Here is a 27939-nt window from a genome sequence, read left to right as displayed (position 1 = left end):
GAAGGTGAGGGCAGGGTGAAAATTGGAAGTAAATTGGATTAAATCTTCCAGTTCCGGGAAGAGCAGGAAACCATCAATATAGTCATCAATGTACCGAATAAAAAGGTGAGGGAGGGGACCTGAGTAGGACTGGAGCAAGTAATGTTCCAGTTATAACCTGTCTGAATAGTATTGGCTGGAGACTATTGGGCATCCCATAATATATTTTAGGGAGTTTGAGCTCCCCCAATGAAGGGGGCGGGGAAATCATTAGCAGTTTCACCTGCATAAATAGAGCTGGCCAATGTGGTACCAGCTAGAGGAATAGAGCAGTGGTGAAGGACTACTGCTGCTCTATATATATATATATATATATATATATATATATATATATATATATATATATAAATTATAAATAAAGTTATTTTGTTTTGACTCTACAAACTCGTGCTGGATTCTTTGTGGCCCTCATAAAAGTTCCACAGAGTTATATATGATTCCACTGGCACTACCCTTGCTTCTGCATCTTTAGGTTCCAGGTTCAAGTCCCACTTCAGGGCTTGGGTTAGAAAATCAGGGCTGATACTCCATTGTAGTACTAGAGCGCTGCTCTATCAGCAATCCTGTCGTTATCCCGCTTAGCAGGCTACAGGACAAGGTGATGTCACAAACGAGTTGGGAGGGGGACGGTCTCAGAAATATGTAAGGAACTGGTGGAGTGGGAAGGCTTTCCAACAGGGGAGGTGAAGAGGAAGTCGAAGGAATAGTTGGGAGGAGAGTTGGAAGTCGGGCTATGGGGGGAGGACCTGAGGAGAGTCAATGCAACTTGATGTGTGCCAGGCTTAGTCTGATCCAATTCAAGGCAGTCCACAGGGCTCGTATGACCGTGGCTAGGATGAACAGGTTTTTTGAGGAAGTGGAGGACAGTGTGGGGGCTGTGGGGGAGGTCCTGCGAACCATGTGCATATGTTCTGGGTGTGTCCGAGGCGGAGGGGATTTTGGGGTGCTGAGGTTGAAGGCAGCATGCTGGGGAAAATCTCCAGAGAAATTGAGGTATTGTAGCACTTTTGGAAGGGGTGACTTGTTCAGTGATGGGGCCATGATCCACTGAGAGGTAGGAGAAGGTGCTGAGAATTGACATTCATCCTCCACTGTTTCTTGTGAGCAGGTTTGATAACAATGTTAGGGTTGGAGCTGAGAGAAAGGAGTGCTGGAAGTTCACTGAGAGATAAGTTAGAATGAGTGAAGACAGCAGAGAAATTAAGACAACTAATGACTGTTGACAATAAAAATATCTCGAGAGGGTAAGAGGCGAGAAGCAGGAGGTCCAGTTGGAAGAAAATTCAGAGCAGAGGATGAGAGAAAGGATCAACTGTGTGGGGAAAAAAGTAGGCGTGAAGGCAACTGAAGAAGAGTTCTGTGGTGCCGAGCTCCAAAGGCATTGAGTTGGAGGTGTAAAGGGGTGAAGCAGAGGCCTTTGCAGAGAACTGATTGTTCTGGGTCAGGGGGAAATGTCAGAAGGGATCATGGAAAAAAAACAGCAAATGGTGAGATTGGAAGAAGGGGTGGAAGAGGAAAGTGAAGAGGAAGGTGGACCCGGTAGAGATTTTGGGTATCCAGGAGTTGTTGAAACTCGTGATCTTTGACACCTGAAAGGAACAAAGGTTTTTTGGCGGTTCTTGAAATGGAACTGCAGACCAGGGCAGCTTTAAAATGCAGTGAGTTGATGCTGCTGATAGAAGTTGAGAATGTAAATGTTACGGTGTGACTCTTATAGTGCACAGTGTTTAGTGTGAATCTTGATGAAAATGAAATGAAAATCGCTTATTGTCACAAGTAGGCTTCAAATGAAGTTACTGTGAAAAGCCCCTGGTCGCCACATTCCGGCGCCTGTTCGGGGAGGCTGTTACGGGAATCGAACTGTGCTGCTGGCTTGCTTTGGTCTGCTTTCAAAGCCAGCGATTTAGCCCTGTGCTAAACCAGCACGGAAATCCAGCAAGGAAATCTTGAAGGCTTTTATGCAAAGCACAAGAGAGATTTTTTTTGTAATTGTGTGAATGTATATACTTTGAATTTTTGAAAGATCTGAAAGTTTAAACCATGATGCGGCGCAAACAGCTGAATATCTTAGAGCTGTATCATGGTTTGAAACATGAAGGGTGTAATTTCTGTTGCAATCCATATGGAATAGGTTGGAGCCAGAGATAGTCGCTGAGCAAAGTGATGTGGCAGTGAAAGCAAATTTTGGTAGATACCTGATCAAACGCAAGGAGGGAAACAAAGCATCGAGGATAAAATGAGGTAGATGGAAGAAATAAAAATCCCTTCAGAGCCGAGAGAAGAATTAAACGGGACACTTACTTGAACCATCAACTCTGTTTTTCTCTCCGCAGATGCTGCCAGACCTGTTGAGTATTTCCAGCACTTTCTGTCTTTATTTCAGATTTCCAGCATCCACGGCATTTTTCTTATTTTGGAGGAAATCTTGAAGGCTTTTATGCAAAGCACAAGAGAGATTTTTTTTTGTAATCGTGTGAATGTATATACTTTGAATTTTTGAAAGATCTGAAAGTTTAAATCATGAACAGCTCACGTTTTAACATGCTCTTACTCAAATTTACATTCATACAAGAATTAATGTTGAAACTCTTCCTGCAGTAATTTCCTTTTTAATCCTCTCGTCACCACCTCTCCTACATCCTCAATGACTCAGTGAAGGAAGGGCCACTTAAAAATCAGGTTTACTCTTGAGTAAATACTCCTTTAAATGAGACACTAAACTGAAGTACAGTCTGTCCATCCCAGTGAAGCCAAGAGCCCAAAGGGATTATTTGAAAATAGAGTTCGACCAGTATCCTCTCTGATAACAACAGCACTGGAAACTCATTAGATTGCATAGAACAGTACAGCACAGAACAGGCCCTTCGGCCCTCAATGTTGTGCCGAGCCATGATCACCCTACTCAAACCCACGTATCCACCCTATACCCGTAACCCAACGGCCCCCCCCCCTTAACCTTATTTTTATTAGGACACTACGGGCAATTTAGCATGGCCAATCCACCTAACCCGCACATCTTTGGACTGTGGGAGGAAACCGGAGCACCCGGAGGAAACCCACGCACACAGGGGGAGGACGTGCAGACTCCACACAGACAGTGACCCAGCCGGGAATCGAACCTGGGACCCTGGAGCTGTGAAGCATTTCACTCTGTGAATCATTCACTGGCCGTTCTTCTAATTTTTAGTTTGCCAAAACATACTGTGCCTAAATAAGCTAGTATGTGTACCCCATATAGCAAAACTATATTACAAAATGTAATTTATTGAATGTGAAGGACTTTGAGAGATGAGGTATGATACTCTACAGATGCAAATACTTTCTTAATTCTGATTATTAAGTATGACATCTCTATTGACTTTGCAATACATTTAGTATCCCTTTTGTGAATGGAGCCGTACATCAAGGCATATATATATATATAAATATAAATAAATATATCACACACATGTATTTTATATATAATATATATACATACACACGCGTGTCATGTTAAAGTTTCAGGAACTGTTTTAAACCACTGAAAGTTTCTGATCTCATTCAAACCCTGTATTAGGTTATAGTTTTAAGACGTGCATGTCTCTGGTTTAGTCATTTGTCTTTTTTGAAGTCAAAGGAAGTTTTTAAAAATTGGAGAGTGATGGCACTATATGTGACAATACTGACCTTTCATCTCTGAAATCTGGACATAATCTGTCTCGTTTGACATCTGTTAAAGGTTTCAACTGAAATGAGAGCGGGCAGTTTCAATCTAGCTTCCGTTGAAGCAAGCTGCCTTGACTTATAACTGGCACCAAAAAAATGAAATAGGTTGAGGGAAGAGTCAAATATGGTGAAGAGTAAGGAAGTATATCTGAAGTTGAACCTGATTTGTGTTGTCAGAGTAATAGTAGAGGCCACACTACATTGCACTTCACCTGCAAAGGTTAGTGCCATCTTCAAGGAGGAAACCAATTCGGCCACTTCTCTCATCTAATAAGACAACATGAACACAACGTATTTTAAAAGTAATATTCTGTATAGTTTTCTCCAAATTTTTTTCATGTTAGACCTATTCATTTCCAACTGAATGCCTAAAAAAAGGTTTATTACGTAGCAATTGCTTCTGCCTCAATCAAGCAATGGCGGTATTATTTACCCATTCATGACTACTTAATTGATTTGATCCAAGGATTTATTCATATGTGTTTAGATTTAGTTGAAGTACAAACCTGAATGATATAATACTAGGGTATTAGTAAGTTGCTATGTTTTTGAGGTGTACTTGCTACTGTACAAAAACATACCTCTCATACTTTTCACCTTTAAGTAATCTCTTGCATGCAAAGCGTATGAGTTTATAAGCAGTTAAAAAACGAAATTTCTCTATGATCTGTTCCAGAATCATGGAGTATCTGAAAGTTGGATTAGAACTAAATGTTTGTTTAAAGAATGTAGCAGAACAAATGCAAGGGAAAATTGCCTATTTCATACTCAAGAACTCAGTAGACCTTTTGAATGTCTTCCTACTTTTTAAAGAAAAACGTTTTATACAATGACCAATACCAGTTTGAAAATAACTCTCCAGATTTGTAATTTCAATTGCATTAGATTTGCTAGTGTTGGTCGGGGTTGGTGCCTTCCAATATATATCCTTGCAGGATTGTTACATGTTCATTTACCTTTTGTTCTACCAAAACTAGTTAAATAAAATTGATTTAATGAGATCAAAAAAAGGCATTGTAACCTATTCATATGATGAGTAATGCAAGATAAATTCACTACTTTATCTGTAATCTGAAATAGAACAGCACAATATATTAATGCTTTTTTTTTATCCCTATCTAGCGAGCAAAGCTGTCATAAATGGCATGTTAAGGGACCCGTCTCAGATTCCTGACAGGGTTCTAGCTAATCAAGTCTATCAGGTACTGTATTAATCACAGTTATCTTTTCCAGTGACATTTTGTGTTAAATAGTGGTTCACACTCTCACAGCTAAAGTAAAAGACTTTATACTTCATTTAATTACTGTCACTGTAAACCTTCACACAGATCATAGTTCACCGCAAAGCCAATAAACTATTTGCGTATAAAAGCCTTTTTCTTTTTAATAGCTTCCTTTGTTGTTCATGCAAGCCATGCAGGTTCTATTATTTACATTTTAAAATTGAACAGTCCTTGACAGTCTTTTGAACCATACTCAGGTACTGTAAATTGTAATTGCAGTCCTCCGAATACTATTTGCTGTAATAGTTATCTGATTTACCAGTGGATTATCTGACTACGTTTTTAATGCACTTTTTCATCTCTTATTTGCTTGCAGTGTACGGTGAACGACTGCTGTTATGGACCATTGGTAGACTGCATCAAACAGTATCTTTTTCCATAAAATTTCGGAGTGAAATTGACGAGCTATGACTCTGTAGATGAGATATGTCTAGCTTAACCTGACATCAAGTTCTGCTTCACATAACATGTGTTTCATACCCTACCCTTGTATTTTCAATCAACAAGGGTCGCAGCAAACCTTATTCCTTCTTAGCCACAGAAATTTCACTGTGGACAAAGTGATGCTGTAAGAGAGAAGCAATAGCAGAATTCACTGCTTTAAGTCTTTGACTAAATTACAGCAGTACGATTTACAAGATCCATTGGGCCTGCCTTTAATAATAACTGAGATTGCTGGAATCAAGCTGCATGTTTATTCAACTCTGCTAGACTTTTAAATTAAGCTTCCATAATCTAATCTGAGTTTCCTTTAACAACTTCCTATATTGTGTATTAAAAAATAATTGCCCTGATTTTGTTTAGCTAAATAATAAGACCATAAGACATAGGAGCAGAATTAGGCCACTCGGCCCATCGAGTCTGCTCCGCCATTCAATCATGGCTGATATTTTCTCATCCCCTTTCTTCTACCTTCTCCCCATAACCCCTGATCCTCTTATTTTTTTTTAAATGATTTTTCTTCAAATTTTTGTCATAAAACATAATTTTTGCATAACCGTACGCAACAATTAACAGAACAAAGAAAAAAAATGTTAACCATATGTACAAGGAAAGGAACAATACAACGCAACAATTACCCCCCCCCCCCCCGCGGATGCTGCTGCTGCTGAACATTACTGCTCTCTTAGAAAGTCGAGGAACGGCTGCCACCTCCTAGAGAACCCCGCCATGGACCCTCTCAAGGCAAACTTTATTTTCTCGAGACTGAGAAACCTAGCCATGTCACTAGCCCAGGTCTCTACACTCGGGGGTTTCGAGTCCCTGTACATTAAAATGATCCATCTCCGGGCTGCCAGGGAGGCAAAGGCCAGAATGTCGGCCTCTTTCACTCCCTGAACTCCCGGATCGTCTGACACACCAAAGATCGCTACCTCTGGACTCGGCACCATCCGCGTGCCTAAGATCCTGGACGTTGTCTTAGCAAATCCCTGCCAGAATCATTTAAGAGCTGGGCATGCCCAGAACATATGGACATGATCTGCAGGGCTTCCTGCACACCTCGCACACTTATCCTCAACCCCAAAGAGCTTGCTCATCCTGGTTGCCGTCATCTGTGCCCGGTGGGCCACCTTAAACTGGATTAAGCTACGCCTGGCACATGAAGAAGAGGAATTGACCCTGTTTAGAGCGTCCACCCACAGGCCCGCATCCAGCTCCCCGCCTAGCTCCTCCTCCCATTTGCCCTTAAGTTCCTCCACTGGGGCTTCCTCCGCCTCCTGAAGTTCCCAGTAAATGTCTGACACCTTCCCCTCTCCTACCCAGGTGCCGGAGATCACCATATCCTGTATCCGGCTTGGGGGTAGCAGCGGAAATGATACCACCTGCTTTTTCAGAAAGGCTTTTCCAGGGGACAAACTGAATTTCTCCTCCAGCGTTTTCAGGCTGGGGAAGGTCCCGTCTATGAACAGGTTACTCCATCCTTTTAACACCGTCCTATGTCAGCTTTGAAACTCTCCGTCTATACTGCCCGGAACAAATCTGTGATTGTTGCGTATCGGGGTCCAGACTGAGGCTCGCTCCACCCCGCTGTGCCTTCTCCACTGACCCCAGATCTTTAATGCCACCACCGGAATAGAGGAGTAGCGGGCCGGCGAGAATGGCAGAGGTGCCGTTGCAAGTGCCCCTAGGCTGGTACCTTCACATGAGGCCGCCTCTAACCGCTGTCATGTCGACCCCTCCCCCTATACCCATTTCCTAATCATGGCTACGTTAGCTGCCCAATAGTGGCTGCAAAAGTTCGGCAGCGCCAGTCCCCCCAACTGCCCTCCAGATACAGTCTCTTTTCTCGCAGGGTCTTATTTGCCCATACAAAGATGACCAGAAATCTGGGGAGGACCGTCATCTTAATGATCTGCACCCTCCCGCTAGAGATAGCGGGAGCATGTCCCACCTTTTGAAGTCCCCCTCCATCTGCTCTACCAGCCGAGATAGATTAAGCTTCTGGAGGGCATCCCAATTTCGAGCCACCTGTATCCCTATGTACAGAAAGCTCTTCTCGACCAATTTCAGCGGATGCTCTCCCAGTCCCTTTTCCTTAGCTTGGATCATGAACATCTCGTTTAGTTTGTACCCCGAGAAACCCATCCCCTCTAGGAGGTCTGAAATGTACAGGAGCAGATCATCCACATAAAGCGAGACCTGATGCTCCCCCCCCCCCCCCCCCCCCCCCCCCGAACCAACCCCCGCCAGTTCTTTGACTTCCGCAGCGCTATAGCCTGCAGCTCTATCGCCAGGGCGAATAATAACCGGGAGAGGGGGCACCCCTGTCTTGTTCCCCGACGGAGCATAAAGTATTCCGACCTCACCCTGTTCGTGCACACACTTGCCACTGGGGCCTGGTAGAGTAGCTGGACCCAACCTATGAACCTCTCACTGAATCCAAACCTTCTTAGCGTTTCCCACAGGTACTCCCATTCCACCAGGTCAAAGGCTTTCTCTGCATCCATTGCCACCCCTTCTGCCTCCCCTCCCTCTGAGGGCATCATGATGATGTTTAGGAGCCTCCGTACATTGGAGTTCAATTGCCTGCCCTTGATGAAGCCTGTCTGATCCTCCCCTATCACCCCAGGGACACAGTCCTCAATCCTAGCAGCTAAGATCTAGCAATTTGGCGTCTACATTCAGAAGCAATATCGGTCTATAAGATCCACACTGTAGCGGATCTTTCTCTCGTTTGAGGATGAGCAAAATTGAAGCCTGTGACATTGTTGGGGGGCGGGTCCCTCTCTCTTTGGCCTCAATGAAGGTCCTTAGCCGGAGTGGGCACAGCAGTTCCAAACTTTTTTGTAGAATTCTACAAGGTAGCCGTCCGGTCAAGGGGCTTTGCCCGACTGCATGTCCCCTAAACTCTTTACCATCTCCTCCAGCTCTGTTGGGGCCCCCAGTCCCTCCACCAGATCCTCTTCCACCTTTGGGAACCTCAGTTGGTCCATGAATTGCTTCATCACCCCGGCGGGGGCTCTGGGGATCAACGGCCTGCTCATCACAAAGAAATCTATGCGGGAGTAGACTTTGTGAACATGGGAAAAGAAAGAACTCTTTCGCCCTCGGGCGGGCAAATCTCCACGGGTCTACGCCCCCACCTGTTTCATGAATCCCCTCCACGTACACTCTATCCAGGCCACGCAGTATCCTGTAAGTTTCAACAAGATCCCCCCCCCCTCATCATTCTAAACTCCAACGAGTACAGACCCAGAGTCCTCACCCTTTCCTGATATGACAAGTTCTTAATTCCAGGGATCATTCATGTGAACCTTCTCTGGGCCCTTTCCAAGGCCAGCACATCCTTCCTTAGATACGGGCCCCCAAAACTGCTCACTATACTCCAAATTGGGCCTGACCAGAGTCTTATACAGCCTCAGAAGTACATCCCTGGTCTTGTATTCTAGCCCTCTTGACATGAATGCTAACATTGTATTTGCCTTCTTAACTGCCGACTGAACCTGCACATTAACCTGAAGAGAATCGTGAGCAAGTCTCTTTGTGCTTCTGATTTCCTAAGCATTTCCCCATTTAGAAAATAGTCTTTGCCTAAATTCCTTCTTCCAAAGTGCATAACCTCACACTTTCCACACTGTATTCCATTTGCCACTTCATTGCCCACTCTCCTAGCTTGTCCAAATCCCTCTGCAGCCCCCTTGCTTCCTCAATACTACCTGTCCCTCTACAGACCTTTGTATCATCTGCAAACTTAGCAACAGTGCCTTCAGTTTCTTTTTCCAGATCATTTATGCATATTGTAGGGCAGCACGGAGGCGCAGTGGGTTAGCCCTACAGCCTCATGGCGGCAAGATCCCGGGTTCGATCCCGGCTCTGGGTCACTGTCCGTGTGGAGTTTGCACCTTCTCCCCGTGTTTGCGTGGGTTTCACCCTCACAACTCAAAAGATGTGCAGGGTAGGTGGATTGGTCATGCTAATTAGAAAAAATGAATTGGGTACTCTAAATTTAAAAAAAAAAAATTTATGCATATTGTGAAAAGTTGTGGTCCCAGCACAGACCCCTGAGGCACACTACTAGTCACCGGCTACCATCCTGAAAAAGACCCAATGCTATAATATCCCCATGGTTTCAGCGTTGACTCAGTGGTAGCACTGATTTCAGAGTCAGAAGGTTGTGCATTCAAGGCTTGCTTCAGTGTCTTGAATACTATCCAGGTTGACATTTCAGTGCAGGGTTGAGGCAGTGCTGCATTCTCAGATAAGATGTTAAACAGAGGCACCACCTGCCATCTTTAAAGTTGAGCGAGGCAGTTCTTCCAATCTTATTGCCAGTATTTACAAAACTTGCTGTCTTCGATTTTTCTATTCATTTACAGGATGAGGGTGTTGCTAGCCAGGCCAGCATTTATTGTCCATCCCTAATTGCCCTTAAGAAGGTGATGATGAGCTGCCTTTTTGAACTTCTGCAATCCATGTGGTGTAGGTGCACCACAGTTAGGGAGGGAGTTCCAGGATTTTGACCCAGCAGCAGTGAGGGAATAACAATATATTTACAAGTCAGGGTGGTGAGTTACTTCGAGGGGAATTTACAGATGGTAGTGTTCCCATGTGACTGCTGCCTTTGTCCTTCTACATGATAGTGGTCATGGGTTTAGAAGATACTGCCTAAGGAGCCTTGGTGTGTTCCTGCAGTGCATCTTGTAGATGATATACTACTGGTGTGTGTCGGTCTTGGAGGGAATGACTGTTTGTAGATGAGGTGCCAATCAAGCGGGCTGCTTTGTCCTGGATAGTGTCAACGTCTTGAGTGTTGTTAGAGCTGCACCCAACTACTGTGGTACCATGCTGTGTACAAAAGGACTGCGACATTCCCCTGAAACACAATGCACACAGTGTATTTGATCAAATATTTTGGACTTGGAGCACTTTAAGCCATAGGATAATTAAGGTGTTATAAAAGTGTAGTTTCTTTATTTTTTTTAAGTTGGTAGGTACTGACTGAATTTTTTTTATTCTAAAAATTAATTAAACCACTTGAGTTTTTTTTTAATACAATCAATGTGGAGAATGGTTTTTTTTTGGAGTGTGGAGGTACAGAAAATAGATAAAGCAGCATGGGATAAATGATGGTGGGACATTTATAATCAGTTACGCGAAAGCTTGAGTGAAACAGTAGGCTTCAAAAAAAGCTCTTAATGGCGAAGAGACATAGCTTCCGCAAAACAGTGCCAAAGAGTTGGATTCAGGCAGATAGAAGCTCTGCCACGATTGCTGGGGAAAAGAGAGCCTGAATTGGAGGATGCAGGATGATGTACAGGGCTGAGGGAGTTTGCTGACATAAGCTGGGCCAAATCCATTAAGGAAGATGAAGATAAGTATATAATTTTAATTCGGAAGATTGAGAATAGGAAATCAAGATTGGAAATGGCAGTCAGTAGATAAACAGGACTTGATGTTGGACGAGATTTGGGCAGTTATGTTTATGGAAGATGGAAGGGCTGTCAGGATCAAAATGGACAGAAGCATGGGTAAGAGTCTCAGCAGTGATGGAGGCGAGCAATATTGCAAAGTTGGAAGAATGTGATCTTGATGACTAATAGATGTGAATTGTAATTCTGCTTTGTACAGAATTTCATGTTTTTGGACAACCTGGTTAAACCCTAGCAATTGACTTTTGAGGGGTTGGTGTCATTGGCAAGGGAGGAGAGTTTATGGGTGGGAATGAAAAGGATGGTTTCCCACCTCCTGATATGGGTGCACAGTAGCACAGTGGGTAGCACTGTTGCTTCACAGTTCCAGGGTCCCAGGTTAGATTCCCGGCTTGGGTCACTGCCTGTGTGGAGTCTGCACGTTCTCCCTGTGTCTGCGTGGGGTTCCTCCGGGTGCTCCGGTTTCCTCCCACAAGTCCCGAAAGACGTGGTTTTAGGTAATTTGGGCATTCTGAATTCTATCTGTTTTCCCGAACAGGCGCCGGAATGTGGCAACTAGGGGCTTTTCACAGTAACTTGATTGCAGTGTTAATATAAGCCTACTTGTGACATTAAAGATTATTATATTATTATTTAGATACAGAAAAGTGTTGACCAGTCTATGACTTGATGTTGACCATACATTCTGACAGCGCCAAGGTCTTGGAGGGAAAAAGTGGAAGATTCTAAGATCTGGATTACTCCCAGCTCCATGTGCTAGCAAGTATAAATGTAGGAGAATAGCGCAGATGAATGCGTGGCTTAAGAGTTGGTGCAGAAGGGAGAGTTTTAGATTCCTGGACCATTGGAACGTTTCTGGGAAAGTGGGGCCTGTACAAATGGGATGGTCTACATCTGAACCAGAGTGGAACTAACATCCTTGCTGGCAAGTTTGCTAGTGCTGTTGGTTGCCACAATTTCGGAAGGATGTGATTGCATTGAAAGGGGTCCAGAGTTGATTCACCATGATGTTGCCTGTGCTGGAACATTTAAGTTATGAAGAGAGGTTGGATAGGCTTGGGTTGCTTTTGCTGGAGCAGAGAAGACAGACCTGATTTGAGGTGTACAAATTGAGGGGCATGGACAGGGTGAATAAAGAGCAGCTGTTCTCCTTAGTTGAAGGGTTAGTTAGAGGGGACACAAGTTCAAGGTGAAGGGCAGGAGGTTTAGGGGGGTATTTGAGGAAAATCTTTTTTACCCAGAGGGAGTTGACGTTCTGGAATGCCCTGCCAGAGAGTGTGGTAGAAGTGGATTGCCTCACATCGTTTAAAATGTACTTGGATGAGCACTTGGCCATGTCATAACATTCAAGGACTTGGGTCAAGTGCTGGCATATGAGATTAAAATCATAGAATTTACAGTGCAGAAGGAGGCTATTCGGCCCATCAAGTCTGCCCCGACCCTTGGAAAGAGCACCCTACCCAAGCCCACACCTCCACCCTATCCCAATAACCCCACCCCACCTTTTTGGACACCAAGGGGCAACTTAGCATGGCCATTCCACCTAACCTGGACATCTTTGGACTGTGGGATGAAACCAGAGCACAGGGAAGAAACTCATGCAGACACGGGGAGAACGTGCAGACTCTGCACAGACAGTGACCCAAGCCGGGAATCGTACCTGGGACCCGGAGCTGTGAAGAAACTGCTACCGTACTGCCCTAAGGTAGTCAGGTTGGGTATTTTTCGTGCATCGGTGCAGACTCGATGGGCCGAAGGACCTGTTCTGCGCTGTATTATACTATAATCTTGTAGCAGTGTTTGCTTGAGCTCAAGTTTTATAAATAACAGTTCTTTTGTGATCTCTTTCTTGTGTGCACATAAAATACAGGAGGTATTTTGATCAACTAGTCCTACTAATATTATGAACTCTACTTGAAACCAGAGTGATTCAATGTTATCAGATCCTTCTGATTTAATGTTTGCCCTGTTCCTATCAAATATTTCTAATTCTGTAATATTCTGCTGTCTACCAGCGAGTGTTTATTACAAAAGCTCATCCTGAGTTGCTTGGTGACATTTTTATTGGCAGTGTTCAGCTGTACAAGAGTAATTTTTGGACATAAATTAGAGTAGTACAACTTTTGCATGATATCTGATCAGAAGGTTTGCAACTTTATGTGAATCGTATGTCAGTATTTGTGATTACAGAATCCAGTAAATCTAGTGTATGCATTAAATTTGTTTAACTAATTTAATCATCTATTTAAGATTATAATTATCTAAATTAGACTTCACGAAACATCGATCTCTTGCGTTTGTATCGGATGTTTTTGCACCAGGACAGGGTTGCACCGTCTGAGATTATTGCGCATTGACACTCTTCTTTGTATGACATACTTTAAAACAGTTGTGGTCTTCATGAACCCAAGTGGCAGGTTTTATCCCTGACTCTGTATGGCTTAGTCACTCTACTCAACTTCAATGTAGCCTATTTTAAGGTTTTTCTATCAAAACATTTTATATGGAGTATTTTGGGCATCACTGAAATCACAGCAGCCGTGTCCTACTAGAATATACAAGTAACAGCTGTTCATGTTTTGCTCCTGATTTTGACCTATTTCTGATGGAGTGATTATTCCTTCCTTCCCATGTCACTGAATTGAGAGGGTTGAGCAGTTTTTTCATTCAAAGGGATACTTTGTCCCAAGACAGAACATCAACAAACATCAGTGTAAATCCAGACTAACTGGTTATATTTATTGTGTTCCTTTTATTACATAAGGAACGTTTGTGGGAATAATTCTTTATTGTGGCCTCCAAGCGAAGGGATGTTGGGGAAATATATTTTGATGTTGTGCATTGATACAAGAGTGCAAAGTGATCTGCGTTGATTGATGGGTCGGGAACAATATACTTGATCCTGTCTAGTGGTGTTAGTAATACCCCCTGCTAAAGTCCTTTCATGATAGCAACATGTTTGTTGTTGATCAGCTATTGACAGTTTATTCTTTAAAAAAAACATGATGAACATTTAATAACCAGTCAACATCAATACATGGTTACTTTTAGCTAGCATGCTGATTACCAGTTGCATTTCCACAGCTACGTTTATGGCATGCCTAATATCTCCCACAATACAGTATATCATTCACGTGGATTAGTAGAGTGAATTCGATTTGATGTTGATGTTCAGCATTGAAGCAGAAATGTTGTGTGCAAAATGGATGATGCTGTTATGTGTTCCAAGTTTTTGTTGTAAGTTAAGTCCTCTGCCATCAGGATACTTTGTCATTTTTCTATTGGCCAATTTTTAAAAATGATATAAACAATGAATGCTAGTAACATTTTGAAGGAGTGAGAACAATTTAACAGTGATGTAAGGTAATTGAATTGACATAACACACAGCTCAAGCCTCCCAGTGCTATCAACTCCGATATCGGTTTCGTTTCCTTACTTATGTCCACCAGTAAATTCTCAGCTGCTACCCCAGTGACATTGTCAGAATTCACAGTTTTGAACAATAATTAAGAAATAAACAAAATAGAAATGGGTGGTCAAAATAATCTTGTTAATTTTATAAAAGGGCACCTTTTTAAATGCAATCATCATCACAGTGATCTTTCAGCTTTGCACACTACATTTTGTTTCATCTATGATAAATTACAGAAGGTTATATGCTTTTACTTTGCCTCTTTCCAATTTTATTTCTGAAACGGTTGAGTCAAAAAATAGTTCAATTGACTTTTTTTCTAGTTTATAACTTACATTGTTCATGAGAAATTTCAGTCACTGAGAAATAAATGTAGCAGCTGATCTTTTTTTCTCAAAGCATTTGGAATAATTTGAGATAAGGAAAAATACCACTTAGTGATGTAACGGATAAATAAGCATTGCATCGAGTGAAATTAACATTGGAATTTCTATTGGAGTGGCGCCCATTGATATTCCAGCAAAACAACAACCAATTGGAAAATTTTTACAGTCCACCTGAAGATGTATGTTTAATAGATATGTTATTAGCAGAAGGTGTTCAAAAGAAACTGCACTCTTTGCAGAGTATTTCTTTTTTAAATTACAAAATGTTACTGGTGTACAAATTTGGTATTCAGGTACCTTAGTTAATGAAGACTGTCAAACCTTTTTAATATTAAGAATGCTGTAGCTTTAGTAGATCAGATGATTTAAACAAATCAATTTCAAGTTAAGTTTTGCAAAGATAATATCTTGCAAAGGATTGTGTATTGATTTTAAATATAACTATCTATACATATGTGAAACTGCAACAAAAAATAACTTAGCTTCAGCGTAATTGGCAGGAGACTGATTTTTCAGAAATATTAGGTTATATCTGGGAAGTTGCTGAGGGCATTTAAACGTGTTATTCCGCATGGGCCATGCAGATTTTTAAATGCATCAGCTTAATATTTAAGGAGTGTCTGTGGTATTTTGGTGTGCTTTTATTTATTTTGTTCTTTCCTTCCCATTATATCTCATTGTTTCAGCCCACTTGAAGGCAATTACTTGTGCTGGGACATAGTGTCTGTAAGCATTGATGGTTAATTTCCACCGCGCCCAAGTGGCGTTCTTCACCTGCACCTAAACAAGAGAGTGCCAGTGGGCTTGTCAGCTTAGAGTTATCATGGACAAGCTAGATCCTGATTTCATTCAGAAGTTGACACAAATTCCATATGGACCATGAGACAAAATATTAAAGAACCTGAATTTATGTAGTGCCTTGTATCTTTCCGAAATATTCCAAACTCCTCTATAAAGAATAAATAACATTGTGCTGTTACTGGTGTTTTAGGGACATACATAGCACCTAAGATGATAAATCAGAAATCGATTCCCTAGCCAATATAAGCCCTTCAGCCTTGAGGCTATGAGATCATGATGATAGTCCATCAAATAACCTGGCCTGGATTGGCTAACATGCAAGCTTAAATCCAGATCCTCTTAAACAACCTGCTTCACTACCATGATACGCTGTACACTGACCTGTTGAACAGTGAATTTTCTTGGGCAAATTTAAAATGCAGTTTGAAATAATTATATTGATTTTGTTCTTTGTAGAACTTATTTGTTGAACGGGTTATTTTGATTTTTTTTAATGGATTCTGATTAAGGTAATGTTGAACAAAGTATATAGCTCCAATATGTGATCTATTTGGCAGAATTATTGAAATTAATGTTTCTCATTTCACAAAATATTAACCAACTTTATTCAGTGCAAAGTGCTTTGCAAGGACCATCAGGGATTAATTTAGGCTGATTATATTCAGCACTAATGTTCTTATTGTTCTCCCAATGCAATGTGTAGTTAAAAGTATTGACTATTATAAGGCAACATATTCTAAAGAACCATTGTTGCATTCTTGTGTATCAACATCATCCCTTCCTTAACTTCCTGCAGTGCTATTGGACAGGAGCATGAAATTCTGCTTCGTGAAAAATTGCAAAGAAAAAAACTGTCTTTTTTAGGTAAGAATTTGATTGTAAACAATTTATTTCACAGCTGTTTACTTGAAGGGAAACTGCAATATGTGCATTGTATCTGCAGGGCTGAAAGAAAAGCTGCAATGATTGATGCTGTGCATGTTATCTTATATTGATTTAGGACTCGACAGGAAATCAGATACCTAATACTCATATACAGTACACGTACAACCTTGTAATTAATATTTTATGGAATAAGTAGTTGGAAAATACCTTTTTAATATCTGCTTCTGTTAATACTTCCGCTATCCAGAGATTATATATATATATATATATGATCCTTGCCTTCAGAGACTTAAAATGTAGCACAGGGAAACATACTTAAGAGGTGGTTTACATATCAAAGAAAGGAGTTGGAGGAAGCAAATATCTGATGTGTAGAAGATATTGCACAACGAAGATAAACTAAAGGTTATTTGGTCAATTTTAGGGTGGAAAATTGCATAATAACTTTAGAAATACTTGTAGAAAGCAGTTTTCAGTTCTTTATATCTATTGGAAGTCTTGAAGTAGATAATTAATTCTGGAGTTTTATTTTCTCTCCACTAAAATAAACATCTGTGTTGTCGCTTGAAGCACAAATATAATGTATCTGAGTCAAATTTAAGTTGTCTTTTACTGTAGAATTGCAGTTTATTCTTGCCCATCTTTGACCGTAAATTATCACAGCAGACAGAAAAAAAAATCTTTTCGGTCTCTTGTGTGCAACATATCGAATAGCCATTCAACTTCTTATCTGTCCTCGTCCGGCACATTCCTGAAGCTCCAATACTCTATTTTATCCTGATTGTTGGTACATTTTACATTAAATTGAGCATACTTTACATATTTTCTTGGGTTATGACACAGCACAGGCTATGTTGCATTTGCAGGTATGTGCACCTTCTGTGGTTCAGAACAGTGAAGCAATACTGTACATTCAGCACGAGCAAACCCAATCTCTGGGCACAGATACTTAGCACAAGGATTAGTTCGAGCACTTGGTTAATTGAGCATTAGGAGTGGGGAAGATTGGACAGCTTGCGGATACCTTGGTGGTTAGTGGCCCATTCACATCTCAGTATATGGTCTAATTTTCAAAGAGCATGGTGTTGTAGTTCCAAAGGAGCAGGTTGGGAACTGCAACTCCCTTTATCTACATATTTTATACTCGGTCTCTGTCTGTCAGTCACTCACACAGAATTCATAGTTGGAAACCCCGAGAACCCAATGTTTTTGATACATTTCCAACCCTTTGAGATTGAAGCACAATTCCATCCCCCTAGCAGATAGGGCAGGGCAGACTTGAATGCTGGGAACTTCCTGTTGGCATTTAACATTAAATGAATAGTTTTCTTAGTAAGTTTTTAGTGATGTTCAGTTATTAATTCCCTTTTCTCAAAAATAGTCAAAATGCTGTGAAGCAATTTTAGTGACTTGATTTTGTTTATTTGGCAGTTAGTTCCTTTTTGGTAGCTTTGGATAAAAACACATGAGGGATTTGCATAGGTTTGTGCTAGTTTTTGCTTCATGGTAATTTGCTGCTGGTTTATTGGTTTATAAACTCCGTCCTACCTGCACGCCACTTATTGAATTTTTTGACCATTTATCCCTCAGGTAAAATTTGGAAACGGGTTACATTTAAGTATTTTTTTAAAATTGAAATTCTGTTCAATTATTTCCATAGCCACAGAGACAATGAAGGGTGTACTTGTTAATAGGCCAGATATTGAAGATGTGCTACTCAGTAGCTGTAAACAATAGTTAATTCGTTATCTCATCTTGAGTTTCTTGCAAGTATCATTGGGATGATCTGTTCATTTGACTCAGAATGAGGTAACTCCAGAGATTTCACTCTAGTTGGGAGGTGGTAACTCATTTAATTGGCAGGGATACTGGTGAATCATGGGAACAGGAAGAAGTCAGAGGGACAGTATGGTTATTTCCTGCAAACAGAGCAACATGGGCATTAGGAGAAGGAATAGGCCACTGAGCCCCTAAAGTCTGCTCCGCCAATAAAAATGGGTGGTTGTTGGGAGACGGCAAAGAAGAGGTCCACATAGTTGATTGTGGCAATCAAGTGTTATGGTGCCAATCAAATCTACATATGACTTGGCTTGTTTTAATTGGCCAAAAGAAAGTGTTTGGCTGGTAATCCTGAGTAGGTAGCATGGTTTATTATCCTGAGTAGATGGCATGGTTTATTATTGTACTTGTTCAAGAAGAATAGTCTGAAGTTAAGTGAAGTAATAAGTTTGGATTCCAACTTTTACTATGTCCATTCACTTGCTGTCTCTGTAAAACAAATGATTGATATCCGGCCTTGTCTCTCTAAATTAACTTCAGTCTGCCGACTGAAAGATTGGTGAGGCACATGTCAGGACCTGTCTCTAAGATCATGTTGGGAAGGCAGTGGCATGGTGGTGTTGGCACTGAACTAATAATCCAGAGACCCAGGGCAATGCTCTGGGGACCTGGGTTTGAATCCCACCATGGTGAAATATGAATTCAAAAGAAATCTGGAATACAAGGTCTAATGATGAATGTCGATTATCGTAAAATTCCATCTGGTTAACTAATGTCCTATAGGGAAGGAAATCTGCCATCCTTACCTGGTCTGGCTGGCATGTGACTCCGGATCCACAGGAATATGGCTGACTTATGTGCCCTCTGACCTCTGAAATGGCCCAGCAAGCCATTCACTTGAAGGGTAATTAGGGGTGGGCAATAAACTTTGGCCCAGCCAGTGATACTCATATCCAGAGAATGAGTTTTTAAAAATTAGTTCAGATTAGAAAGGATTACTATTGTTAAACGGCAAGTTATGTGATCATACAATTCGGTGTTGGGTTGTGGAGTGCCATCATTGAATACATTTAAGGCTGAGGTGGTGAGCATGTCTGTCTTGTAGGGAATTGAGCAGGCGTGAACGTGGCGTTGAAGCCCTGGATCAGCCATATATTGAAAGGCAGAGCAGGCTCAATGGGCTGTATTGTCATCTCCTGTTCCTGTTTCTTGCGTTCTTGTTTTAAAATTATTTTTATTTTCCCCTTTTTCACATTTTCTCACAAATTTACACCCACCAACGATAAACAATGCAATGTCAATCCCCATATCAATAACAAAATATCAATAATCCCATCCTCTCCCCAAACCCCACAAACAGCATCCCACGTGATAACAAAAAGGAATCCGGGATCATCATAGTCACCATTAACACATACAGTTAGTCTCCACCACCACCACCATCACCCCCCCTCCCCCATGTTCGATGTAATCCATTTCATGAAAAGTGCACAATGACTATTGCCCATGAATTGACAGACCCAGCTGGTCTGACACCACCGAATTTGGCCTCCCGAGGGCCCGGGTCCAGTTTCACATGCACCATTTTGGAGTTTACCCTAAAAACCTCCTTCCAGTAAACCTCCAGCTTTGGACAGGACCAAATCATATGAACGTAGTTTGCGCTTCCCCCCCCCCCCCCCCCCCCCCCCCCCACCCCCGCAACACTTACACATATCTTCTACTACCCCCTTAAAGAGCTGGATCATCCTCGCCCTTGTGAGGTGTGCTATATTATACCACCTTCAGCTGTATCACTCCCAACCTCGCACACAAGATGGAGGCGTTCACCCTCCGGAGCACCTCCATACCCTCAGCCAACTCTTCCTCCCACTTTGCTTTGATCAAATCCAGCGGTGCCTTCTCCTCTTCCAAAATACCCCCGTAAACCGCCGACACTACCCTCTTCTCCAGTCCCCTTGTCGTCGTCATCTTCTCCAGCAGTGTGGAGATCGGCTCTATTGGAAAACTCTGTATTTTCTTTCTGGCAAAATCTCGAACCTGCTTGTATCTAAATATTTCCATCTGCTCCAGCCCATACTTCGCTTCCAGCTCCTTCAATTCTCAACAAAGCTATTACTACCGGACTCCCTGAGTATTTCCCTGGGGCCATTGGGAGCGGTGCTGTTGCTAGTTCCTTCAATCCCGATCCCCTGCACAAACTCTCCTCCTTTCTGACCCACTGGGAGTCAACCCCTCTGACCCAGCTCCGTACCTTCTTCACATTTGCCGCCCAGTAATAATACATCAGGTTCGGAAGACCCAAACCCCTTCCCTGCCTTACTCTCTGTAGCAGCACCTTTCTAATTCTGGCCACCTTCCCTCCCCATGTGAACGAGGTAATCATCCCTTCAATCTCTCTTTTTTTTTAAAAAGCCTTTGACAGGAAAATTGGCAGACATTGGAAAATAAACAGAAATCGTGGCAACACGTTCATTTTGTACCTCAAGAAAGACCCAAACTCCAGAAGCAGCTCCAGTATTCCCTCTATTGACACGCTCGGTTCCGACATGTATAACAACAAGTTGTCGGCATACAAGCACACCCTATGCTCTATCCCCCCGCACTATCTCTTTCCATACCCTTGAACTTAACACGATGGCCAACAGCTCAATCGCGAGTGCAAACAACAGGGGGGACATGGGACATCCCTGCCTAGTCCCACGGTGGAGAGAAAAATATTCCGATGCTATTTATGCGGACACTCGCCCTTGGCTCCTTATACAGTAGCTTTACCCAGTCCACAAATTTTGATCCAATCCCAAACCGTTCCAGAAATGCCATGAAGTACCCCCATTCTACCTGGTCAAACGCTTTCTCGTCGTCCAAGGCCACACCCACCTCTGTTTCCTTCCCCTCCGCCGATGCCATAACCACATTCAATACCCTCCTAGTGTTCAAAAAGAGCTGCCTCCCTCTCACAAATCCCGTCTGATCTTCACTATCACCTTCGAGAGGCACTCCTCCAGCCTCCCTGCCAGTAACTTCGCCAATATCTATACGCCCATGTTTAAAAGTGATTCGTGTCTATACGACCCACACTCCGTTGGATCCTTATCTCTTTTAAGCAACAGGGAAATCAATGTCTGCCCCAAAGTTTGTGATAACACCCCTTTCCCTATCGCCTCCTCAAACATCCCCACCATCAGCGGTACCAGCTTATCCTTGAATTATTTGCACCGGAAACCCATCCGGCCCTGCCAACTTCCCCGATTGCCTCCTACTAATCGTACCTTTTCTCTCCTGCTCCACTGTTGCCCCTTCCAATGTAGCCCTGTCCCCCTCCCCTAACCTCGCGTAATCTGCCCATCTAGAAATTCCTGCATCTTCCGGCATCCCCCAGGTGGCTCTGACCTGTACAGCCTCTCCTAGAATTCCTTAAAGAACTTGTTAATCTCATCTGGAGCTACCACCAACTTCCCTGCCCTGTCCCGCACCTGGACAATTTTCCTTGCCACAGCCTCCCTCCGGAGCTGACCCGCCAACAAACTGCACCCCTTGCTCGCCTCAATTGGCGCACCGCCTTTCTGCTAAAAAGCCGGATAAAGCTCACCTGTAGTTCCTTCCTCTTTTCCAATTTGTTTCTTGCATTCTTATGTGTGAACACGCTCGATAATGTAATGTCAAGCCCAGCAAATGTGAGAGAATGTTTATGGAAGGTACAAAATTAGTAATATTATGTTTGAGTGAATCAACATGATTACGTTAAATGGTTATTTGAGCTAGTCAGGTAGAACAGACGCTTTTGCGTCAATGATGCTTTGCAAGTCTGATGTGTACGTTCTCATACTAATGGATGAATATTTCATTAACTGTTCAAATATTCTTTCTGAATATTATAATTCTTTAAGTTACAGTCATCTTAAAACTACAAAATGTATGTGGAATATGTCAATAAGCCAGACCATGGAGAAAGGCTTGTGTTCAATGTGGCAATTTAAGCAAAAATAGAAAACTGGTGTTATTTTTATAGTGAAAGAGAAGTGTAAGATTCACTATCATGCATGAAATAACTTTATAACATGGTAAAGTATGTTTTCAGATTGAACTCTTTGGGCCTCACAATGAAAAGATTATTTTTACATAAATAAAGCATTGGAGGAAACGCTTTTAATGGTATTTTTACATCATAATAATAACCTCTCGTCCAAGGTGCAAATCGTTTAAAACAGTGAACTTCAGTAGATGAACTTGTTTTTTTGCAATTTTCATGTACATTGGGAACAATGCCATAATGGAAAATACTAATTATCCACCAAATAAAATCCCAGAAATAGTTACATTAAAGGCATATAATTTATTTGGACCTGAAATTGTGATGACCTTGGAATTTTCTCATGAGGCACAACAGCAAAACTGTCAGAGTTTCCGAACATTGGCCATGAAAGTACTGTCCTCTGCTGATAAATGGATTGGAAATTGGCTACCCAGCAGTAGAATGGGCCATTAATTTTAATCAGAGGTGATGTGAAAAGGAGAGGAGGCTGTACCGCAATGTCAACAGCCCAGTAGGTGTTAAGAGAGACCACACAACCTTCTCTGTTACTTGTTTTAGCTATTAGTTTAGGTTGGGTGAAGACAGAAAGGCATGTCTGGAATTGAATGACCAGGTCACCCAAAATGTAATGGAGAAATCAGGTGTTTCAGAAATAATAACAGCAAGCCACTTAAGAGTCAAGGACGCTTTACTGACTGGACAAGAGCAGAGCATGCTGACAATTGTCAGGGTTACAGACATTTTTATATTTAAACAGTACATCGATGGGTAAGATTCTGTAGTTTCAATTAAATATGGAAGCTAATATTTTGTAAAAAGGCAGCATCCTCACTTTTAAATTCCTGTTTGACTCAGTCCAAGGAAGTGTTTTGTTATGTGATGCTGGACATTAGGGAATCTGAGTTTTCCCTTTTACCCCATCCAATTCTTCAAAGGAACCTTCAGGAATTATATAATATATATTTGATTTGATTATCACCCAAGGGTTGATGAGGACAATTTTTCTGTCTGCATCCAGGTTCACTGGATTTTTTGGGGCATTGTGAATATTGGAAAATTGTCCAGGTCTGAGTATATATGCCTGTAAAAGAACCCAACCTATTTTCTTTTCCTTTCATTTGAATACAAGGAAAATCAGGCAGGTTCCTTTGGAGGTGAGTGTTTGTAACATGCCTGACTCTCTCTTTCAAACTTGTGAGAAAATTACTCGTGCTTGAAAAGGCAGGAAGTAACCAATGTCAATGTTCACTTGTTTTTATTTTCCAAAAAAGTACTGCCTAGATTCCACACAATGATTTGCTTGCATGGGTTACTTTGGATATTTAATAAATCATTAGTATCAGGGTAAATATTTTCATTTTAGTTCTTCATTAAATGGTAAAAGAGCCATGGCTATTGTGCGGGCATTTTGTTTATAACCTGATGTAACTTTGTTTTTGATGTTTTACATATAAACTAATTACATAGAAATTGCATTACATAGAATTACATAGAAATGAGAACATTCATTAATCCTCTGCTACATTCATTTCAACTTCTCTTTGTCTTTCTTGTGCAGATGAAGATCAATTGCGTGCTAAGGGCTATGACAAAACTCCTGACATAATTTTAGAGGTACCAGTTGGTAAGTCTCTGCTGGATAACTAATTGATTGCACGATTATGAAGTATGTACATTTTCCATTTGTTGCACTCTATACACACACCTGGTAAGTTAGCAGATTCTATGGGTGAAACCACTATGAAGCTTTGACACTTTTAGCTGCTGGCAATCTAACCTCCTTTCCTATCCTCTTTACCCATAGTTTCCCTGATCCTGTCCCCCACCATAATTATTATAGTTACATTGCTGCTGATCCCATTGTATGAGGTGCCTTTCTCTGCCCTGTGCATATTTTCAGCCTTTTAGCCAGGAGAGTTCTTTAAATTATTTTCTATTTCTTGAACAACTGCTGTGCGTTCTTTCCCAACTGCTGTGCGATCTTTATCAAATTAGCATTTTCCTTCATGAACAGGAGGTTATATCCTTCAAATGTCCTTATTTGGTTTCTGATACATATATATGTATGTGTGTAAAATGGCCTGTATTCTATGGCACCCAGCCATGTGTTTCTTGGCGGTGCGCCATTCGCTGGCGGTGGGATTCTCTACTCTCGCCGCTTGTCAATGGGATTTCCCATTGAAACCACCCCACACCGTCAGGAAACCCCCGGACCGGGGTACGCTGCTGGTGGGAACAGAAATTCCCAACAGCCGGAGAATGCCAGCTAATATATTTATCATGCCCTACATGTGGTGAACATTAATAAAGTGTCTCATCTCAAACATGGTCTTCTAAGTGTTCGTAAGGCAGGAAAATCATTACAATCAGATTAATAATATCGACCAGCTTAATTCAGCTAGAATATAAATGCCAAATGTTTATTGGCAAAGCAAGTGAACAGGCACCACAGAATCGTATGGTAAAATCACTCCTTTTGCTTTCTGTAGCCACCTGGTTTGGCCACTTCCCTAGTTTAAAATGGAGATTCGCAAAGAACGCAGGGAAAAATGGACAGGCTCAGAGAAGCAAGCAGTTTGCAAAGTTTTCCTGCATATTCGACTCGCAGAAAGCAGACAGCACTGAAACCAGCAGTAATCTGCATATTGATGAGCGATCCCAGGGAACAATTAGCTACATTTGAGATACTCAATAACAGGTCAGACTCCTCGGCGCCAGCAGGAGTCCAAGACAAAAGAGGCTAACGAGCCCCAAGGAACACCCAGCGATCAGGGAACAGCCCCAGTATTGGGGAATTCAAACCGATCGATTGGTACATGGTCCAATCAGTTGGAGGCAGGAACGGGGTCCGCCCAAAAGGGCGCGAAGCCCCTGGGGCCTATAAAAGACAGGTCCCAAGTTCAATTCGCTCTCTTAGCCGGCCCTCCCAGCAGAGCATCTTAGCAGCTTGGAAGAACTCTTGACCGTGAGAAGGAGAGGCCTGGCTAACAGCTACACCGACAAGTAAGTGTCCAGTCAACGCACGCTACGAGATAGGCGCTCCTGACCCTTAGCCCGTACCAGTTAGAAGCCCGCAGCCCCAGGATTGAACAAGAGGCCATTGTTCCCTGACCCAGTGGGTTCTTTTCCAAAGATAAGTATTGGCCTGTAGTGGTAGAGATAGTCTAGTTTTGTAGTGTTTATGCATGAGTAGCGATTAACTGTGTATATAATAAACGTGTTTTGATTTGAACCTTACTAATTGGTGTACCGAGTTATTGATCAGCACTTGAACCTCGTGGTGGTATCATAAAGATACCTGGTGACTCTAGAGCAAGGTAATAAAACAGAGCCAATTGAGTGTAAAGCACACTCACCAGAACGAGCAACATTTCAAACCCAGCAACATTAAACCAACAGCAACTGAGAACAATCAAATAGCTCAAACTATTTTTTCAAGTTACTTTTGACCACATTTATCATTCTTATTCACAAAAGCATATTTCTAATAGATGCACAGAAATGATAGAATTTCCTGACCTTTTCTATGCGTTCATTGTTGAAGTACTTTAAAATTGCAACTCTATGCATTTGTCATTGATACCTAAGCGCATTAAGTGGCTTTCATGTGGCTGAATTGATTGACATCTCATATATCGTCATTGGTGTGTATATTCCTGCTTAGACCTGGCCTTAGCACCAAGATATGCCATTAGTTACTGCTCCATCCTTCTTTTAAAGTAGCTGAAAATTCCATGACTTTGAAGGCCCAGAATTTTGTGGTTCAAACACAGTTCAGATTTGAGCACCGTATAGGTCTTATATATACAGAATGGAGGGAGTTAAGATGCAAAACAGCCACAATCTAATTGAATGGTGGTGAACCAGGCTCAAGGAGTTGAATGTCCTCCTTTTTTAATGTGCTGCAATGTCAGGGGTGCTATTTTTCCATTAGTCATTGTCGGGTAGATCTACCTTTAAGAAATGGGTGTTTATCAAATAGCTGCAGTGATGTCAGTATTTGGGTGGAGCTGGGCTGTCTTTCACTTTCGTTTTGAGCTGTAAAGCTGCTTTGTGGCTCTGTTTTTGGTTTCGTTTTCAGTGTTGGAGAGCTGTATTCAAAGCAATCAGATGTGTAATGATCTCTTTCTCTACAAGCTAAAGAATGTCTTCAGCTCACTTGATTATTTTTAAGTGGGCAGCACGGTAGCAAAGTGGTTAGCGTAATTGCTTCACAGCTCCAGGGTCGCAGGTTCGATTCCCGGTTTGGATCACTGTGTGTGCGGAGTCTGCACGTTCTCCCCGTGTATGGGTGGGTTTCTTCCGGGTGCTCCCACAGTCCAAAAATGTGCAGGTTAGGAGACCCGTCAGAGACTGGGATGAAACGTTTCCTTGACGGACTGGACGTGTCAGTTGTGGGGATGACAGACAGAGAGAGTGGGAAACACTGCTAGAACTGGAAGAGGTCATGGAGAGTAAAAACTCCATGCAGGCGTGGAAGGCGCCAGGACCTCCAGCACTCGCCCCGCACCTGCGGGAGATGTTCGCAGACTCACTAGCGAGGGTCACCCTGCCGCCAACATTAACGCAGGCCACCATATCGCTGATACCCAAGAAAGACAAAGATCCATGGAATGCAGATCACACATATCCATTTCGCTGCTCAATGTGGATGCGAAAATACTTGCAAATATCCTGGCCAAGTGACTGGAGAGCTGGGTACCAGAGGTCGTCACAGAAGACCAGACAAGCTTTGTTATGTGTAACATAACATCAGACAGCTGCTCAATGTGATGCTGACTCCATCCAGTGAGAGAACACCTGAGGTGATTGTCTCCCTGGACACAAAGAAGGCCTTCAACAGAATCTAGTGGCAGTACCTCATTGAAGAGCGGTTTGGGCTCGGGACAGGGTTCACCTCATGGCTGAAACTCCTGTACAACGCCCCCAAGGAGAGCATTCGGACCAATACCACCAGCTCTGAATACTTGCAGCTGACCAGAGGCAATGGGCAGGGATGCCCACTGTCCCCTCACTTGTTCTGGCAATTGAGCCACTGCCAATCGCCCTGCGAGAGGCTGGAAGGGAATCCGAAGAGGAGACAGAGAGCACAGAGTCTCACTGTATGCTGATGACCTTCTCCGAGAGGGGGAGGGGATGAGCTGGAGGATCTACCATTTAAAATAGCCCAAAACAAATTTTGCTACCTGGGGTCCAGATAGCACACGACTGGACACGGATCCACAAGTGGAACCTGACCAGTCTGGCAGAGGAAGTATAAAAGGACCTAATAAGATGAGATGCACTCCCGCTTTCCCTGGCAGGGAGGATGCAGACAATCTTGATGAACGTACTGCTCAGGTTCCTCTTCCTGTTTAGATCCATAATGATCTACATCCTCAAGGCCTTTTTCCAGGCAGTAGACAGAATGATTATGGCATTTGTGTGGTGTGGCAGAAATCCAAGAATCCCCAAAACACTACAAAGGAAAAACATGGTGGTGGGGGGGGTGGGGGAGAGAAGAGGAGGAGAAGAGGGGGTCTTGCTCTCCCCAACTTGCAATACTGGGTAGCCACGGCCGAGAGAGTGAGGGGATGGGTGAAGGAACCAAACATCGAATGGGTGAGGATTGAGGAGTCCTTCTGTACAGAAACGGCCCTACCCTCCAGGCCCTCACAACAGCAGCACTCCCATCCCCACCAACGAAACATTCAACATCCCAGTAGTGGTAGCAACCCTGAGAACCTGGAACTAATTGAGGCA

At 42.5% G+C, this 27939-nt stretch overlaps 1 protein-coding gene across 4 annotated transcripts in view; it reads left to right on the top strand.

Moving 5' to 3' along the window:
* cdin1 (CDAN1 interacting nuclease 1) overlaps window positions 1-27939 on the top strand; it is a 183463-nt gene that overhangs the window by 91705 nt on the left and 63819 nt on the right. For all 4 annotated transcript variants that reach the window (XM_038785920.1, XM_038785939.1, XM_038785948.1 and 1 more), the window contains 4 exons: window positions 4867-4946; window positions 5344-5393; window positions 16294-16361; window positions 23756-23821. In XM_038785920.1, the coding sequence (XP_038641848.1) occupies window positions 4867-4946; window positions 5344-5393; window positions 16294-16361; window positions 23756-23821 (264 nt within the window). The remainder of the gene's footprint in view (window positions 1-4866; window positions 4947-5343; window positions 5394-16293; window positions 16362-23755; window positions 23822-27939) is intronic.

This window comes from Scyliorhinus canicula, chromosome 2, assembly GCF_902713615.1.
Source record: "Scyliorhinus canicula chromosome 2, sScyCan1.1, whole genome shotgun sequence".
Lineage (NCBI taxonomy): Eukaryota > Metazoa > Chordata > Chondrichthyes > Carcharhiniformes > Scyliorhinidae > Scyliorhinus > Scyliorhinus canicula.
This window is presented reverse-complemented; position numbering and strand designations above follow the sequence as displayed.